The 19,273-nt window shown below is 37.9% G+C and overlaps 2 protein-coding genes and 1 pseudogene across 3 annotated transcripts; 1 reads left to right on the top strand and 2 right to left on the bottom strand.

Annotated features, from left to right (window-relative positions):
* Positions 1-874: 874 nt before the first annotated feature.
* Positions 875-5,879, bottom strand: LOC122021040. 2 transcript variants are annotated; one of them, XM_042579107.1, is made up of 6 exons: positions 5,169-5,879; positions 5,017-5,084; positions 3,187-4,920; positions 1,933-2,059; positions 1,712-1,811; positions 875-1,609 (listed from the first exon to the last, which is right to left on the bottom strand). In XM_042579107.1, exons 1-6 carry the CDS (start codon positions 5,305-5,307, stop codon positions 1,084-1,086), a joined length of 2,694 nt encoding a protein of 897 aa, XP_042435041.1. In that variant the 5' UTR covers positions 5,308-5,879; the 3' UTR covers positions 875-1,083. The 2 variants fall into 2 exon arrangements, with proteins under 2 accessions (XP_042435041.1, XP_042435040.1); XM_042579106.1 differs by having other exon boundaries at positions 875-1,811; positions 5,169-5,876.
* A 4,642-nt stretch (positions 5,880-10,521) lies between these two features.
* On the bottom strand, positions 10,522-11,220 carry LOC122020962 (probable calcium-binding protein CML18). Its single transcript, XM_042579024.1, has one exon. The coding sequence runs from the start codon at positions 11,206-11,208 to the stop codon at positions 10,699-10,701; it is 510 nt and encodes a 169-aa protein (XP_042434958.1). The 5' UTR covers positions 11,209-11,220; the 3' UTR covers positions 10,522-10,698.
* A 3,079-nt stretch (positions 11,221-14,299) lies between these two features.
* On the top strand, positions 14,300-16,649 carry LOC122021538 (annotated as a pseudogene).
* Positions 16,650-19,273: the final 2,624 nt, after the last annotated feature.

Here is a 19,273-nt window from a genome sequence, read left to right as displayed (position 1 = left end):
AAGAGTGAGTTCCCAAAGCGTAGTTAAAAGACAGGGATCAAGAGCATGATCTGAATACTTTAACCAATAAAAAAGACAAGATAGGGCATATGCACTATCATACTATTTGAATGAAGTGGTGTTTCGGGCATTAAGTTGCTTGATTGTGCATGTTAGATGAAGAAGAAGAAGTGGTTCGGATTGAGAAAGGCTGAAGGAAAAGTGAGTGGGTTCCACATCGTGTTCATCCAAATGCAGTGTGCGAGCCATGCACGCACAGAGTTTCCAACCGCAGCTGGTTGGTGCCGTCAGTGAACGGCACCAAGCTCTCTCATTTGTCTCCTCTGTTTATTGTTAATTGTACCAATTAACAACTTAATTATAATGCAATTAAACCAACCAATTCCCCCGGCCGGTCATTTAATTATCAAGGAACAAAAAAAAGAAATGAATTAATAAGCTTCCAAACTTTACCTGCCGGCAAAATTATGATATGTAGACCGGAGGACCGAACCTTTTGGATTTGTTAAACATATCCGATAGAGCTAAAGAATGCTTAACAGTGTGCTAGGAAGTGTAGGATAGATAACAAAGCCCCTGGCCTTTTCAATTTTTTTAATAATTATGTATAATATGCGTGATAAACATCTGCGTGCCTTCGAATTAGGAGCATTCTAATTGCTAGTGTGGTTTTTTTATAGTTTAATCGCTGTTGAAGAGTGAGGTCTACTCCAACATAGTGACACTGGCTATTGTATTAAGGCTTCAGTGTATGCTAAGTAAACCCCCAAAGAGTCTCATTAGCACTTCAACATCTACTTTAAAGAGTAGCTACGAAGATTCTGCAAGTAGTTAAATACAAAGAAGCTTTTAAACAGAAAATAAGCACATTGAGTAAAAGGGAATCAACTCATAATATGTAATTGAGGCCACAAAGCAAATCCAAAGATTGAGCAAAAAAATACATCGACTCGGCAATCAACCCTTTTCACAAATCTTCTGGCAATTTGTACAAAACTTGATTTTTTGCTTCTTAGTGTCTTAAATACAGTAAGAAACCAAGAAACACAAAATCAGGGCTTGTTTATGAGACCAATCGACCCATCAGTTGCAACTTCTGATGTTCAACATCTGCCAGCAGAAATCGGTCACAGTTTCTTCCACCAAAGTCTGAAGAATGCTGCTCTCTAGATCCATGCCGGTCTCAAACACTTCCATCTTACATACTGTCCACTTTTCAGTTGAGCTTTTCATTCCATTCTTGATCAAATCATCCAAAAAGTTGCCTGCCAAATCCATCCATTCTCTTATTTGCCTGTCAAGTTCTTCCAACAATTTTTCTCGGGTTAAATGGAAAGGTATCTTAAGATATGTCATGAAACCAGACTTGCTTGAACAGCTATAGTTTGAATCCAGGCATTCGATCATGCAATCAAATAGCAACTCTCTTAGTTGATCTGTTCCTTTTAACCCATTATAACAGGGATCAACGGTTGGTATCTGAAGTGTGTCGCAAATAGCTTGTAGCAAGTCTAAAAGAGATGATTCTAGAGAAATGTCTAAAGAACCAACTTCTGGCCCATTCGAGGTGAAATTTTCAAACAACAGTTGTGCATTTGAAGCGAAATGCCTGGATTCACAAAGTTTAGCGTTTGAAAATCCAACATCACAATGAATATCATCAGCAGTTGAAGTTATGCAATTCAGAAGATGGATTTTGTCCACAATAGACCTGAGATCAACTGAAGTTGCTGAATCCAAAAGTTCATTCTCTGTGTCAGTTGACTGTGGTGTGTTGCAACTTTCCACCAAACCAAACTGCAGCTTTCCACCTGAAAGCAAACACATTGTAGACAAATATGATCTCTTAATTTACAATGTCAGTGTTCATTGGAGCAAACATAGAAAAAGGAGTTCAAGGTCCACAAACATATATGATAAATTTTGCTGCACCTGAACTGGCATAAAGGCTCCCAATTGAGCAACTCTCATTGGAAAATGTAGCCTCTAGAATGGATATTGGGCTAAGCTGACTACTCTCCAAATCAAGAACTGATGCAGGGCTGATTTTGACATTGTCCTGTCCGGAAAAGATTTGTCAGAATCAAGTTGAGCAACTATCATACTAGGAGCAATCTTGAGAAATTTATCTTTAATGGATAATCTCAGTTATCATTGTAGAAGTTATGTTAAAGAAGTTGACTGAGAAAGCAACAATGATAAAATGAGGTGAAAATTCTGGCCTTTTTATATATTGCCCATAAAGAATTTGGCCACGCCATTTCAACTTGATGCTACAAAATGTCCAGATAACATAACTGTCAAGATTAGGAGTGCTGACTAGGTCAAACCACCCATGGCCCAGCCCGGTATCGGCATGCCGACCATATATGGGCCAGGCCTGAACCCAGCGAAGTACCTGGGCCAGCAGCAATTACATGGCACATGAGCTGAGTCCAACCCACCAAAAAGACTATATATACAATAGTTTAATATTTTAAATATATTCAATAAAAATATTTTTTCTATTCTTGCTCAAGTTTTTATTGACATTTTTTAATACTTTAAACTTTTAAATATGGCCTCCAGGCCCAGGTTACTACTGAACCAGACCTCAGTTTGATCCCAGCAAACATGACTCCTCACGAGCCAGGACATGGCCCAAGCTCAAGTCCAACCCATTGACACCTATAGTCGAGAAAGCAAATAAGTGAGATCTTTAATAACACTATTTACGAATACCAATCTCATGTCTAGAAGCAGGGTTGTAATTATGCTTCTTTTTTTGGCACAAAGACAACACCAATTGAACAAATCTTACGGCTCTCATAACTCATTTCATTTTTAAAAAACTATACATTATGAAGGAAAGTGACATGAAAAAATAGCAGGCGAAAAAAAATGAAGTTTGCTGAGTTTCTTTCATCTCAAATCATGCTTATCATCACTAAGCCATGAGGTCCAACAATTTAGAACTGATTTCATATATAACTCATTATAAGCACTAACATGCTTACATTATATATTCTTGCAAACAAAAAAACTATATCCCCTATGATATGCATCTAGATTTTAGATATAAAAGGCCTAAAAAGGGCAAAAAATGTGCTAGATAAGCTCTGGTCAAGGAACACTCATACTACAACCACTATGTCATATGGAGGGCACCACAAGGATATATGGCAAATAAAACCATTTTTTTTTCACCTGTGTTTGCGTAGGAAAACAAGATGAGTCTGAGCAGGAAGAGGTGACAATTTTCTCGGAGCAGGCACCAGTATTTTTATGTTCATTCTGTCCAGCTATGAAGGCAGTTCCTAGATCCTCTAGACAAGGAAAAGGCCTTGCAGCTCTAACTAGTAAGTCCTGATCAATGGAAGTAAATTCCTTAATTTTTTCTTCAAGCAGATTCCTTAATTCATCCCCTCTCAATGTAGCTATTCTGTTAGATATCATGTTACTCCGCGTATCCAACTCCAAGGTTGAATCACAATCAATGTTGTTTATGTACCCATTTGTAGTCCTGTTCTTCTCCTTTTCCTTGTAAGAAGGTGATCCAAGTGTATGCATAATCGGTGAATTCAATGTGAAACAAAAAATATCACTGCTCTTGAAACCAGATACATCACCACTTTGGTAATTTGAATTGCTTTTGATACATCTTTTGCTGACAGACCTGTTACTGTTTTGTTCAACCCCCTTTCTATCACTTAAATTGATTCCAGTATTTTGCTTGGTAGAAGTGGTGCGTCTGGTTTCAACATGTTCTCCACAGAAAGTACTTATTGTTCTCTTATGCGACATGTTCTTCTTAGTGTTAGTATCTAATTCTCTTCTATTGCTATTTTGTTCATAAGCCAACTTTGAACAACTGTCTTTGCTTGCGTTTCTAACCACAAAAGCAGAACCTTTTGCACTACTGAGCTTATTTGCATCTCTTCCACCATGCTTACTTGAACTAACCTTGGTTCCAAATGCTACTTTGTCTCTTGAAATAGCATTTTTTCCACTGGCTTGATTCTGCCTAAGTTGATTCCTCCTAAGCCTATTCGATGACCTATCAAGCTTAGTCTTGCATGCACATTGGTTATTCTTCTGACCAAGCTCCTCCACGTTGTTTTGCATGACGATCTTAGATTGAACGGGTTTAAGCATCTCAAAGCCATTACACTGTTCACCATGCAAGGCAAACGAACTAAAACTACCTAATGCAATTTCAGCATGAGAGCAAGAAGGATTACCAATATCAAAAGAAGATGAACCAATCCTTTGTCTCGGAGTTTCTTCATCACCTGGTTGGAATCGGAATCTGTCATCTAATCTCCTACAGGTCAAGCTAGATTCAGAAACAGAATCAGAGAATGATTCATTAGAGTCCTTCAAGGTCGTGACGATATCAATGCCTTCTGCGTCAAAGTTTGAAGAATCCTTGTAGGTTATTGCCACTTTAGCCCGGCCTCCAGTCTGCAAACCAGGCTCCAGAATTCTAGTAGCAGCCTTCATTAACCTGCCCGGTGGTAACCGCGAGCTTTTCACAGGGGCAGGTAGCTTGTGAAGCTTATTCTTTGAGGGGGAAGAGAGCACCGTCTTCTTCTTCTTCTTCCCCGGAAGATAAGCTTTCCCGTGGCCTTCATCAATGGGATGTCTCTCCAAGAACCCTCCAGTCTTCCTCAACTTCTGCGGTCTGCTCTCCTGTTTCCCAATCCCACCAGATTCCACACGCAGATCCTGATCGATTCGGTGAAACACCCCACCACTTTCCTCCCTGTTGGCAAGGCAGCTGCAGTATGTAGCCTTTCGTGGCCTTTCATGCGCGACAACAGGCATGGATTCGAGACCCATCAACCTGGCCACCAGCCCAGGAGCCCGCATCCCACGTCCCAGATCGTCGAGCTTTTTCGTGCTGGGAAAATCACCCTGGTAGTGGTTCTCATCATCGATCTAACAATTTGACCCAAAAGATAGACTTTTAGGGAGGGAGCGTCAATGACACAAGGAGCATAAAAGGACACACACAAAAAAAAATCGAAACTTCACCAGCAGCAATTTCGCCAATGGCATCTTCTCATCGGCGGCGAACGCCTTCGCCGCTTTCACTGCCCGAACTGCGCAACCAAATGAAGTGCGTAAGCGCTCCAGACGCAATGCACATTATATTGTCAGCGCAGAATAACAAACTGCCAAAATACCTGGAGGGAGGAGCTTCCTCCGAGAAAAAAGCTTCCTCTTTGCGAGCCGTCGGTTCCACTCCAAAAGGTGGAAGAAGACGCCGACGAACCCACCCGGCTGCCTCTGTTGTGCCTTCCTCTCCGCGATGGCGAGACTCATCTCCAGGCCACCGTAAAACCCCCCTCAAGAAAGGCTGAGTAGCAAAAGGCAGCAGGACAGCGATTGCTTATTACTACTCAGCAATCAATGGAGCGTCTTCTTCCTTTTTCTCATCATCCTTTTGGCAGTGCAGCTGGCAAGCAACAAATTAAATGCTTCCCTTAGAACTCGTCGCAGTCTAGCAGTCGCAGTCGCAGAGCACGCAGAACAAAGAAGCCAAAGAGAGAGAGAGAGAGAGAGAGAGAGAGAGAGTCGAACTGAGCGAAATCCGAGGAGGATTAACTAGTAAACAAATAGTTAAAGCTTATGGAAACAAGGAAAGCCTTGAAAGGAGAGTGCGGTGTCGGAGCGCATTCTTCTTCCTTCCCCCAATCCCCCTCACATTCTTTGAAGTTGCAAATGCTGAAATCCCACCCTTTTTTTTTTTTTTGCCTTTTTATTCCTCCCTGTAATTAGAGGGATCAAGAAGAATGCAGCAGTAGCAAGTGGAGGATGGCGGATGCCAGAAACAGGCCCGATGTCTTCTTCCTTTTGCTTTTCTTCTCTGTTATTTTGCGACAGTTCAAACAGAGTAATGATATAAGACCAATCTACATGGCCAACAGTCAATTTTAGTAATTCAAAATGCCAGTGGGCTCTTTCATTCCCAATGACCCCCTCTCGCACTCTTCTTTCTTTTGTCATCCTTTTTTTGTATGAACAAGCCAGGTATGTATGGTACGTGGGAGGCCAATGGATCATCTGTCCAAGCTCCATTTCCCATTCAGCGGCACGAGCGGATCCACAATGAGCTTTATCAGGCTACGCCCCATTATGTGATCAGTGAATCAAACTTTATCCCATGCTTCGTCAGGAACTCGAATTTCCGAGACCGATTGATGAGATGCCAAGGCAGGCCGAGGCGGCCGCGCCTTCGGTTAGGCTAGCTATCCCTGTTCCTTCCCGTGGTGTCCCACGCCATGCAGTGGACGAAAGAGGAAGAGGACCACGAGAGTCATTGCATGCGGAGCGTCCCCGGGTCACGAGGCGCGTCGCCGTGGTTCCCAATTGAGCCACGAGCGGGCCGAGTGGGGACAGCGACGGCCGAGGCGGCCGACAATTTGTTTTCCCTCTTCAGATCCTTGCCCAATTGACCTACATTACCATCGCACGGCTTCTCTGCATCGTTTTCAACAAGGAATTTAAAATGCTCTGTCGGTGCAGTCCCTGTCCTCAGGCAGATGTTAATAATAATTACTCTACATTCGAATAACTCTTCAGGTGGTGCTTTATCCATCACTGAATAATTACGGGAAACAACTTTTATTTACTATAATTTCGACTGTTGATGGCATTTGTCAGCACGATAGTGGTAATAATCTGCGACTAATTGATGTAGTGTTTGGATTAAGGCGTGAGTGAGTCCGGCATTGGATTCTCGTTTTAGACTGCATCCTTTCGTCCTCTGCTTGGCCCGCCTGACAAGGTCAACTGGAGAAGGCCTTTCTTCTTGGCTTATCCGTAACAAAACGACAGGGTTCATTGTACGCACTTAATTCATTTTCTGTCGTGTTAGAAAATTATAGAATCAGTTAATACGAAAAACTAATTAAAAAATAATAAAAAAAATAGGACAGATTTGTAAGGTAATTGCATCCATTCTGATTAATAGTGAAAAACATAAAACATAAAATCAGAAAAAAAAAGCATAAAAATATTTTTTTATCACAAATTATATATATATATATATAAAGAGTAAATCTTGTTAGCTAGAATGGTCAGTTAGAATTTTCTATCGTCCAATCATAATATATGCATGCAATTAATATATGCATATGATATTACTAAAATACCTTTGTACATGCATGCATGCATAAATTCTAGCTGGCCAGATTCTGGTCATTTAACATTACTCATATATAAAATCCTTGCCCGATTGATGATTATACCAATTAAGAGCGACTTGACTTTAATACCACTTGTAAATTAGAATTGAAAAGGTGCTAGAGGGGTGAATAACATTCATTGCTTTTTCAAAAATCATGAGAATACGTAGCGGAGAATAAATGAATGAAAGAAGAAGTTCTAACACAAATAGTTTTCTTGGTTCGGAGTCTTCAATGACTCCTACTTCTAGGCTCACATTCGTTGAGTGTTTTCGTTGGACAATTACTATAAGTTCAAAAATATTATAAGAATTTAAGTAGAATGTAATAAACTAAAATGTACCGACAACAAGCAAAGTCTAACCTTTAGTATCGGTTGTCAGAACAGCTTTTCGGTTCATGGAGAGCTTCTTGGAGCACCGCGTGACAACAAAAGTTAGAGTAATTGATATTTTGAAGTTGCTACTAGAAGGTCTTTGTATAGGACCTCTTCAAGCGCCTGCAACCATCCCCGGGCTCCTGGAGTGTGCTGACGTGACTACATCTCGTCGAAAGTTTATCCCGTAAACTTTATCCACCTCCGGGCTCTCAGAACACTAACGTGGGTTGACTAGTCGAAGTGTGCCACTGCAACCCATCGTCTAGGTGTCTATCCCACCTGTCCAGGCACTGGGAGCACCTTCGTGCGCTCGGACCTTCAGGCGCTCGGACCTCCTAGAGCCCGGAGCCCCTTTTCCAATCTTTGATTTTCTTCATTATAAGGTTATGTTGACAAGCAATAATATGTAAATAAGAATAATATTTAATAGTGTTCGAACTGTCTGGTTCTGACTTTAAGTTTCACTGAAACTTTAAGTCGGACGGACACCTACTGTTCCCTCAACCGAGAACGCGTCTTCACTGGATCACTCCTCCAGTTGTTTACCTCAATTTACCAATCGCAGACTTCCTTGATGTCAAGTCTCTTGACTCACCAGGACTTCTTGCCATATCTCAACCAATATGAACTTCAGTCAGTTGTCAACCTAACTAGACTTCCTTCTGCCAATTTTTAACCAATTTGGATTTTGTGCCACCTATTAACCTAGCTGGACTTCAGCTTAGTGTTTCAGTCCTTTAGACCCATCAAGTTCATATCCTACACACTTGGTAGACAAATTAGACAAACATAATATCTAACTTTAATTCATTTATCATTCATCAAAATCTAAGTTTGACCATTGTGTTAACTGTAACAACAAAGGCTATACTCAAAAATATGGGACTGACTTTAAGGAGACTATTTCTCCAGTTTCAACGATGGACTCTTTTAAGACAATCATGACACTTGTCGCACACTTCAATATGAAACCCCATTAAATGGATATCAAGACAAATTTTTTTAATCGAGGCATTAAGGAAACAATCTATATAGTGCAACTAGAATACTTTGTATCAGGAGATCCAAAGAGTATGGTTTGCAAACTTAAGAAGTCCATCTATGGATTAAAATAAGCTTCTAGTCAATAATACCACAAATTTCATCAAATAATCTCATTTGGTTTTGAGATAATTAAACATGTTAGATGATTGTGTGTATCATAAGTTTAGTGGGAGTAAGTATATCTTCTTGGTTTTATATGCTGACGACATTTTGCTTACCATAAATGATACCAAAAAATTTCTATCTAGATATTTTGAAATGATAGATCTTGATAACACATTTTTTTATACTAGAAATCCAAATACATTTAGATCATTCTCGAGGTATTCTTGGATTATCGCAAAGGAACTATATCAATAAGGTGCTTAAAAGATTTGACATGTAAGATTGCAAACTAGGTAACACCTCGATCACTAAAGGAGACAAATTTAGTATTAAACAATACCCTAAAGGAAGCCTCAAGACTCAAGAAATGCAGAAGATTCCCTATGCTTCGACTGTAAAAAGTTTTGTGTATGCTCAAGTTTGTACACGTTTGGATATTACATACATTGTTGGAGTGTTAGACAGATATTTAAGCAACCCAAGAATGGATCATTGGAAAGCAGCAAAGAGGGTAATGAGATATTTAAAGAGAACTATTAATTTTGTGCTCACATATAAGTGGTTAGATATTCTTGAGATCATGGGATATTCTAACTCTAATTTTGTGGGTGCTAAGATAGCATAAGATCCACTTCAGACTATGTTTTTTTGTTGACCGACAGAGCTATCTCTTAGAGAAGTGCCAAACAAGCATTGACAACTTCTTCCACTATGACAGCAGAATTTATATTATGTTACGAGACATCTAATCATGGAATATGACTGAAAATTTTTCTCTATGGATTGCGTATTTTGGGAAGGATTGAGAAGCCACTGAAATTATTTTGTGACAATAGATTAGTTATCTTGTATTCTAACAATAATAGGAGCTTGACAAAATCAAAATACACAAATATTAAGTTCCATGTGAAAAAAATGTGGAACCGCCACATCAGCGGCCCCCTAGAGCCGCAAGTTCCTTGTTGTGAAAGAAATTTAAAGAGTACAAAGTGGATAGATTTTGATACAATACATAGGCACAAATTCCATGATAACATATCCTTTTACGAAGGATTTACCACCTAATATCTTTATGGGCATACCACTTATTTAGGTGTTATCAAATTTGGTGAATGTTAGATCTAGTGGGAGTTTGTACTTTATATGTTTTCTATATATGTTTAGTTATGTTATTGAAACTTGTATATTTAGAGATTTTCCGATTAAATATAAAGTTAAATGTTTATTTGATTATACTTTATACAACTTAAGTTAAAGTTTTGATCTCATATTGGTTGAGGAGAACCAGTTGAAAATTGACATAAATAGATTACCTTGCATGTAATTTTCATGTCACATGTTCATGATTGATCTTTGTCATGTGACTATATTGATGTAACTGACAATTGATGGTTTAGTTGTGATAGATACAACATATATTACATTAATCCCGTATCTATATAATTAATGGACTAGATTGTTAAGGAAGTCCTATGACAATGATTACAAAAGTTATGAGCCTATTAAGATTAATATATTTATAAGTTTACATATATGACCCAGTGAAAGATTATTAAAATTTTAGGATCATAATTATAATTATAAATATATAATGTCATCATCTAAATAAGTCATAAAGTAATATGGTCAAATTTAGAATTAAAGATTAACTTAAGGCTTAATTATTATGAATATAATAATATAAATATCAGGTGTAATTTCTGATTTATTTAGAGATCAAATTAGAAATAAGTAAACTTAGGATTCAGATAATGTTTTGTATCCATCGGTAAAATTTTTTCATTGTGATAGGTTTAATCATTTTATATGTCTATTTTAGAATATTTTATTGATATTCTTTCCTTGAAAAAAAACGTGACGATTTTATAGAAGGCAATTGCTTTTGAATCAGAAGCAAGCAAGGGACAGTTCAAGGCTACGGCCGAGCAGCGACCTTAATTTATGCGCTTCTAAATCACGAGAGATCTGTTGCAGAAGTGGTTTTGCACTAGGGGAGTTTCACCTCCCTCCGACGCCGTCGATCATCATCTTCTTGAACTCCTCAAAGTTGACGTTGCCGTCGCCGTCGACATCGACGGATAGGATCATCCGCGCGCAATCCTCGACGGAGCACTCCTCCCCGAGACGACTCAGCACCCGATGGAGTTCCTCCGCGGAGATCTGCCCGTTTCCGTCGAGGTCGTACACGTCGAACGCCTCCCTCAGCTCCCTGCTGTCGCCGTCTCCATCGCCGCCGCCTCCGCCGCCGCTTCGGCGGTGGAAGTCGGCGAACTCCTGGAGGTCGACGAAGCCGTCTCCGTCGGAGTCCATCTCGGCTATCATGTCGCTGATCTCGGCGGGGGAGGCGTCTAGGCCGAGGGCGCGAAGGACGCCGGCGAGCTCGGAGGCGGAGATCCGACCGTCGCCGTTGGCGTCATAGCAGGCGAAGACCTTCTCGATCTCGTCCATGCGGAAGAGGCCAAAAGAGCCCGGGGCGTCCGCCGCCATCGCTTCTCCTCTCCCTTCCATTCACGTAAAGAAATCATTAAAAATTGACGATGGTCGGTCCAAATAAATAGACAGTCAACAGAAGTTCGTTTGAGTGTTAACGCGGAATCGTTTTAAAAATTAAAATTAAAATTAATAAAAAATTACAAATTAAAATAAAAAACAGAAAAAGTGGGATTGAAATAAAAAACGCGGTTTCGCATGGGTAATATAATCAATGATATCTTTTATTAAAAAAATTCCACTTTCAAATTTTAATATATTTCATTTATATACACAGATTGTTTTAATTTTAATTTTTTTAATATAACCATGGAAAATTATCAAATATTATAATTTATTATATTTTATTGAATAAAATCAATTCGTGTAGTGATTCGCTTTTATCAATTTTGTCAACTAATTTTTGGTTATAAATTTTGATATCCAACGACTATAATAACCTTTAAATTTGCGCAATATAATATAATTATAATACAACTTAAAGTGGAAAATAATAAATGCATATGTAATTAATATTTAGTTTTTAAAGGAAGAAAATCAACGATTCTGTAAATTTCCTTTCTTAAGTTAAAAAAAGTACATAATAAAAGTAATATAATGAATTTAACGTATATTTTGACATATGAGAAAATTTAATTACAAGTAAGCTGTATTTTTTCAGTTTTTGAATAAACAAAAAAATTGTTTCTAAACATTAAATAGTTTCTAGTAGAATGGATAAAGTGACAATTTAGTCCTAATAATTAGGAAATTACTTATACTAATTGCTCTAAAAAAAAATCTTACTCCATTAAGCATCTAATTAATATTGAGAAATGGATGCATTGCATAGTGTAAAAACATTTATACGGAGAATAAAATACTACTCTGATGTAAGTAATCAGTTTCATATAAATACATTTAGCATTATATACTATAAATATAATTTAAAATCTATTTAAAAAATATTTTTTCACAAAACAAACATTCATCTCTAGGGCACAGCCCTCTTTCAGACTGATATTATCCTGCCCATCCCAAATGCACGCCGCACGTGTGCACCATAGGGTTGCCAATGTGTATTGACTATCATAGCTCTTCTGAAAAAAAAAAAAAAAAATGATAATCTCAATTAATTTTATTGATTATTCTTGAGATGATCAATTCGATTCCATGAAAATTTTTATTAATCATCAAGATAAATTGGGAAGCACACGTAACGATCAATCCAAAAGCCTAACATCTTTTGATTATGTTCTCCATTTGGAGAAATTTTTTTTATAAATACATCGTAACTGTAATTCAAACTATAGATATTTGAATAATAATCTGAATATCTGATTGTGGTATTATAACCCCAGAGACACTATATCACTTCTTAATCCTTCTAGGTGGTTAGATCCTACTAGTAACCCTATTTTAATTGGTATAACATGACGATCAATAAATGAATTTAGACACTACCCTTCAAACTTAGTGTGAGAATCTACAATAAACCTCTTTCGAGGTGGCTCCAACAAAACAGCTCCCTCCAAGGGCGGAGCCACGTTGATGATTGGTGGGGCAACTGCCCCACCTCAATATTTTGTAAATGTCCATAGATATTATAGAATTACAATTTTGCCCCAGCAAAAAAGAAAAATAAAACTAGGGCACGCAAGTTGCAACCCTCGCTGCCCTCTCCCTGCGTGCCTGTGCGCCGCGACCGACTGTGCTCCCTGAGACGAGACGACCCCCTAATCCCTATCCTGCTATCCATCTTTATCGACGGCAACTCTGAGATTTTCTTCGCCCTCCTTTTCTTCCTCCGCTCCGATTCTCTAATCTCTAGTGATCTCTACCCTCCGCCGCCTCCGTAGCTTCTCCAAGTAGAACCTCATCGACGACTCGACGAGGCTCTCTTTTACGGTGTCGACAGCCGGCTTCCCTCCGCCTTGTCCCCGACGCCACTCCTTGGATTCGACGATGCTACTGTGCTTGCCGGTGGTGGTGGAGTCCACTGTCCACCCCGTGTTGGACGTCATTCTCTAATTTCCACTGCTTTGTCTGCCGGATTCAAGACTTCGAGGACAACTGGTATCTTCCCCAATTTCACTTATTACTGCTTGCAAGTTGGAAACTTGGAATCCATTTCCTGATTTCTCTTATTATTTAGTAATTTTGGATTTTTGGTTGATTAAATATTATTGGCCTTACATTATCCCAAACATAGTTCATAAATAGTTTGCAATAAATTCATAGAGGAAATCAAAGCATCAGTAAGTCAAGCATTACATCTATTTGGACACTTTGCTATGTTTGTAGAATAAAGATGCCAAGTGTGTTTAAATAACATGAGTGAATTGTATATCATGATTCAAAGTTATACCTTCACTCCAATTATCTGTAGAATGAACTGCTGCTGTTTATTACTACAAGGCAGAAATAATTTTCGTCTTTGTGCTCTATTGTGGCAAGACTACTATGGTAGTTTGGTGCATATTAAAGTGTTTCAATTCACTCAACCTTCAATGGAAATGATATCAGAAGAAAAGCTTTGTTGCAAAAATTGAACATTTTTAACCAACAGTATCCATAGAATTTCTCATGTGCCATTGCCACCAATTCTTTTGGCATGGAAAAAAGGGCTTTTAAAAGAGAGGAGAAAGTCGATCTGATATTGTTGATTATGAAAATACAGATTCCTATGAAAGTCATGTTAATGAGTTACATAAGTTACATTACTAATTTACTATCTAACTCACAGTGCAGTAAAATAACATATTTTTAAGACCAAGAAAGCGAACTTCTCGACTGATCAGATTCTCGATTATGCAAATTGAGAAAAGAAGTTAACATTTTAATCTTGTAGAGGAACTTCCTTATCATATAGGCTTACGGTGTTGCATTTACTAGACAGTTGAGGACGTGAGGTGAATAAATAAGTGGAAAAAATAAGTGGTGGACGATTAGTGTCAGCTGTTGTTACAATTTTCTAATTGCCATTAAGCTCTTATTGAAGCTTCTTTTGTTGTAGGGTTACATTTAAGTTAAGTAAATTATATTAAAATTTACAAATAATTGTTAATATGCCATTTTCTTTTTCTTCTTAACATTAACAGGAATGGATAAATTTTTTAAAAGAAAGTCAATGGTAAATGAAGAAACAAGTCAAAGAGAAAAAAGTAATCTAGAGTTACAACATGTTCCCTTAAAAATATTTCGAGTTGAAATCAATTTGGATGATCTTCAATCAGATCCTGGGTTACGGGTAAAGATTTCAAACTATGATCCTAATGATCGGGAAAAAGTGAGAAGAGCTTACCTGCAAAAAGGACCTTGTCAACCTCGCAATCATAATTTTCCACAAAGAAAAATCAGTAAAGCATCAAGAAGATTTTGTCCATCTTGGTTTAATGAATTTGGAAATTGGTTAGAATATAGCATAAGTAAAGATGCTGCATTCTGTTTGTGTTGCTACTTATTCCGACCAGATTTTGGAAAACAAGTAGGTGGAGATTTATTTACTTCAGTTGGGTTTATTAATTGGAAAAAAAAAGGAGATTTTTGTTAAACATGTTGGAAGTTCAAATAGCGCACATAATCAAGCTTGGCAGAAATGTGTAGATTTGATGAAAGAAAGTCAACACATTGAAGTTGCTCTTACCAGGCAAACAGAGCAAGCTCGCAATCTTTATAGAGTCAGGTTAACTGCTTCAGTTGATTGCATACGATTTTTGTTACGCCAGGGGTTAGCTTTTCGGGGGCATAATGAATCTGAAAGTTCATTTAATCAAGGTAATTTTCTTGAACTTTTGAAATTCATTGCAGATCATAATGAAGATATAAAGAATGCAGTTTTACAAAATGCTTCGGAAAATAATCAATTAACTTCTCCTGAAATTCAAAAAGATATTGTAAATGTTGCTTGTCTTGAGACTACAAATGTCATATTGAATGAACTTGGAGATGAAGTGTTTGCCATATTAGTTGATGAATCACGCGATATATCAGATAAAGAACAAATGGCTATTGCTTTACGTTATGTAAATTTGAGAGGCATTGTTGTTGAACGTTTTTTTGGGATTGTTCATGTTGGTGATACTTCTTCCCTGTCACTAAAAAAAGCTATAGAGTCACTACTTTCATATTATGGATTGAGTATAGCTAGAATTAGAGGACAAGGATATGACGGTGCAAGTAATATGAGAGGAGAGTTTAATGGGCTCAAAAGTTTGATTTTGAAAGATAATCCTTTTGCATATTATGTTCATTGTCTTGCACATCAACTGCAACTTACTATTGTTGCAGTAGCAAAAAATCATCTCCAAGTTGCTTCTCTATTTAATTTGGTTGCTATTGTAGTTAAAGTAGTTGGAGGTTCATGTAAAAGACAAGATATCTTTCGAGAGAAACGAATGGCTGAAGTTAAAAAAGCACTTGGAAATGGAGAAATTTTCAGTGGTCGTGGCTTAAATCAAGAATCTGGGCTTAAAAAAGCTGGTGATACTCGTTGGGGTTCACATTATGGCACATTGATGAGTTTAATTGTGCATTTTCCCATTGTTCTTGATGTTTTAGAATATGTAGTGGAAGATGGTGCTCATTCAGAACAAAAGGCTGAAGCTGCTGGTCTTTTGGATTCTTTAGAAACATTTGATTTTGCTTTCACTTTGCATTTACTGAAGAGCATTTTGGGTGTTACAAATGAACTTTCCCAGATTTTGCAGAGAAAGAATCAAGATATTGTCAATGCCATGATACAAGTTAAAATCTCAAAAAAGAGATTGCAATTGATGAGAGATAATGGTTGGGATGATTTATTGAATGAAGTAATGATGTTTTGTAATTGCCATGATATTGTAATTCCAGACATGAATGAAGTTCGTGTTCTCAAGGGTAGATCAAGACGTAAAGCTCCAGTTGTTACCTATTTACAGTACTACAAGGTTAGTTTATTTTATGAAGTCTTGGATATGCAACTTCAAGAGCTTAATGATCGATTTACAGAAGTAAATACTGAATTGCTTCTTTGTATGGAATGTCTTAGCCCAGAAAATTTGTTTTCTGCTTTTGACAAGGAAAAGTTGCTTCAATTTGCTAAGTTTTATCCCGCAGATTTTTCATCAGTTGAGATTCTGGCATTAGGTAATCAGCTTGATAATTATTTTATGGATATGAACTCCAGTAAAGAGTTTGCAAATTTGAAAGGAATAGGAAGTCTTGCGAGAGAATTAGTTGAAACAAGAAGAGATATTGTATATCCATTGGTGTATAAGCTTATTAAACTTGCACTTGTGTTACCGGTGGCTACAGCAACTGTGGAAAGGACATTTTCTGCTATGAAGATTGTGAAAAATCGACTTCGAAATCGAATGGGAGATCGGTGACTGAATGATTGTTTGGTTACTTTTATTGAAAAAGAAGTTTTTGATACAATTGACAATGAATTAATATTGCGTCGTTTTCAAAATATGTGTACTCGTAGGGAATTCTTGTAAAATATTTTGTTATGTAATTTTTGTATAATATATTGTGCTTTAAATATTTTGCTCCACTTGATATAAGGGGGCTAGCTTCGCAATTCTGGACAGAGAAAAATTTTGTGTATTGTATCTGTTAAGTCATTCAAATTTCAGATATGGCTACAAGCTTATTGTAAGGCCTTTTAATCCTAAAAAACTTTTATATTGTGGCTGATGTTAAATACAGGAACTTAACCCTTTACTTAATTTTCCAGCTGATTTTCTTTGATCTATGCAAGAAAACAACAATTGAGAGTTGTCATTTCTACTAATCATGTTATTAAGGTGCTTCCTTCTTTTCTTTGGCTTACCTTCTGTATCTAATAGAATCACATACAAAGTTATTTATCTTCTGTTATATGCAAATTCTTACAAAAGATGTTCAAGGTCAGAAATTTCTCAACTAGCTTATTTACTTAGTTTTTACCACTATATAACTAGCTTACTTTTTCCAATTCTTTCCCAATTGAATTTATTAGATTCATATCCATCACCAAATTGGTTAACAAATTCTATTTTGAGGTTCAGAATTACTATTTTACATTGTGTGATACAAAGTACCAAATCTTCATGTGGGTTTAGTTGCTTAATCAATTAAGTTACAGAATTGTACTATGACCTGGTGAATGATGCTTCATCTTTCCTGAGTAACTGTCTTTTTTGATACTGTATAAATTTATCAAAAAAATTTATGCTCATTAGTCATTAATGTAACTTCTGTTTATATTTGTATCATATCATTGAGGATCAAAAGTTCACCAACTTCATTATCAACAATGACATTCATTGCCCCACCTGTTATAAGGGGCCTAGCTCCGCCCCTTGCTCCCTCTCATCCTCTCGTAGTGGAGGGTTCCTTTGTTAATTGTGAGTTTACGGAGCCACTTCTTTTATTGTTTTTTTTAATTATTAAATATTTTTATTTTTATTTTAAAATAAAAATATTAAAATATTAAAAAAACTTAGGAAACGTTAATTTCTTTTAGCCGTTCGAATCATTCCTAACTTTTAGTTGTTATTCAACAGTTAATTATTATTATTTTTATTTAAAAAGTTATCTATAAATATATTCTCTTACCTTTTTATTCTTCTTATTATTTTCTCAATTCTCTACTTCTTTCAACCACAAAAATATCTCAATTTATTTCAAATGGTTAAAAATCCAGATCGATCTATGTTTCATAAATTTTGGAGAAATAAATTGATAGAAGATACGGAAGATATAGATGAACAAAAAATACTCCGACTATATGAGCAACAACAAATGGTACGTCAAAGAGCTCAAAGTTCTAACAGAACACAGAGGAGAAGATATTTGAATCGAGATCGTAAATTTAGACATGCTCGTCTTTTCAATGATTACTTTTCTGATGAGTCAATATATCTTGATGATATATTCCGACATTGATTCCGAATGCAAAGAGGGTTATTGTTAGGATCCTTCGTACGGCTAGAGAGGGGGGTGTGAATAGCCGCCCCAAATCGCTCGTTTCTTCCTACAATTCGTTAGCGCAGCGGAAAAATAAACTAGAAACGAAAGGAAGAATATCAAACCTTAACACAGCTATGTACGAGGTTCGGAGATGATGCTCCTACTCCTCGGCGTGTCCGTAAGGTGGACGAACCCAATCAATCCGTCGGTGGATGAGTCCCCGGAAAACCGGCTAATAAAAACTCCTTCTGGGTGGAGAAACCTCGCCACACTTATTTGCAACAGCAAACAGGAGTACAAGTACAAAGAATAAGCAAGAAATACAATAAGAATACACAAGCACTCTACCAATCTTGCTTTCTCGTCGACTGGAGTCCAGATGAAGCAGCAGCTTCAAAAACCCTAACAGCAGCAGCTGTTCTAGTTGGGGAAGCTCACGCGAAGCTTTCGGAAGGAACTCAACAGAGCTCTTATCGCAGCCCACAAATCTTCAGCAGAAGAGAGGAAAAGTAGGAAAAATACCAAACACAGAAGATGCCCTCGATCCTTTATACCTGTGACGGAGAAACAGCGAAGAAACTAGCCGTTGCGTCGCAACGGCTAGAACCGACCGATCAGGGAAGATGGCTTCGCTTCGTTTCGTCCCTGATCGGTCCATGGACCGATCGGGGAACCTCTGATTGGTCCACCGATCGGGCTTTGTCTGATCGGTCCCGACCGATCAGCCCCTCTGCGCCTCGCTCTGTTACACGATCGACTCGATCGGTCACCGGACCGATCGGTTATCCTGATATGCTCCGCGTCTTCACCGCGAGCATCTGATCACCTGATAGGCTTTGGATCGATCACGGATCGATCCGACTCATGGTTTCGCCCAAACCAAGTCCAAACCAACATCCGGTCAATCTTGACTGTTGGTACATTATGCCTAGCATCCGGTCACTCCTTGACCGCTAGCACTCCCGCTAAGTGTCCGGTCAATCCTTTGACCCACTTAGACTTTCCACACCGATGTCCGATCATCCCGATCCATCTGGATTTTCCACTGCCAAGTATCCGATCACTCCCTTGACCTACTTGGACTTTCCAACACCGGAAGTCCGATCATCCCGATCCATCTGAATTTTCCTTGCGGCTTCACTCACGGGACTTTCACAGCTTCACTCAC

Source organism: Zingiber officinale, chromosome 9A, assembly GCF_018446385.1.
Source record: "Zingiber officinale cultivar Zhangliang chromosome 9A, Zo_v1.1, whole genome shotgun sequence".
Lineage (NCBI taxonomy): Eukaryota > Viridiplantae > Streptophyta > Magnoliopsida > Zingiberales > Zingiberaceae > Zingiber > Zingiber officinale.
Note: the sequence above shows the minus strand (reverse complement) of the source record. Positions and strands in the feature narration are given on the sequence as shown.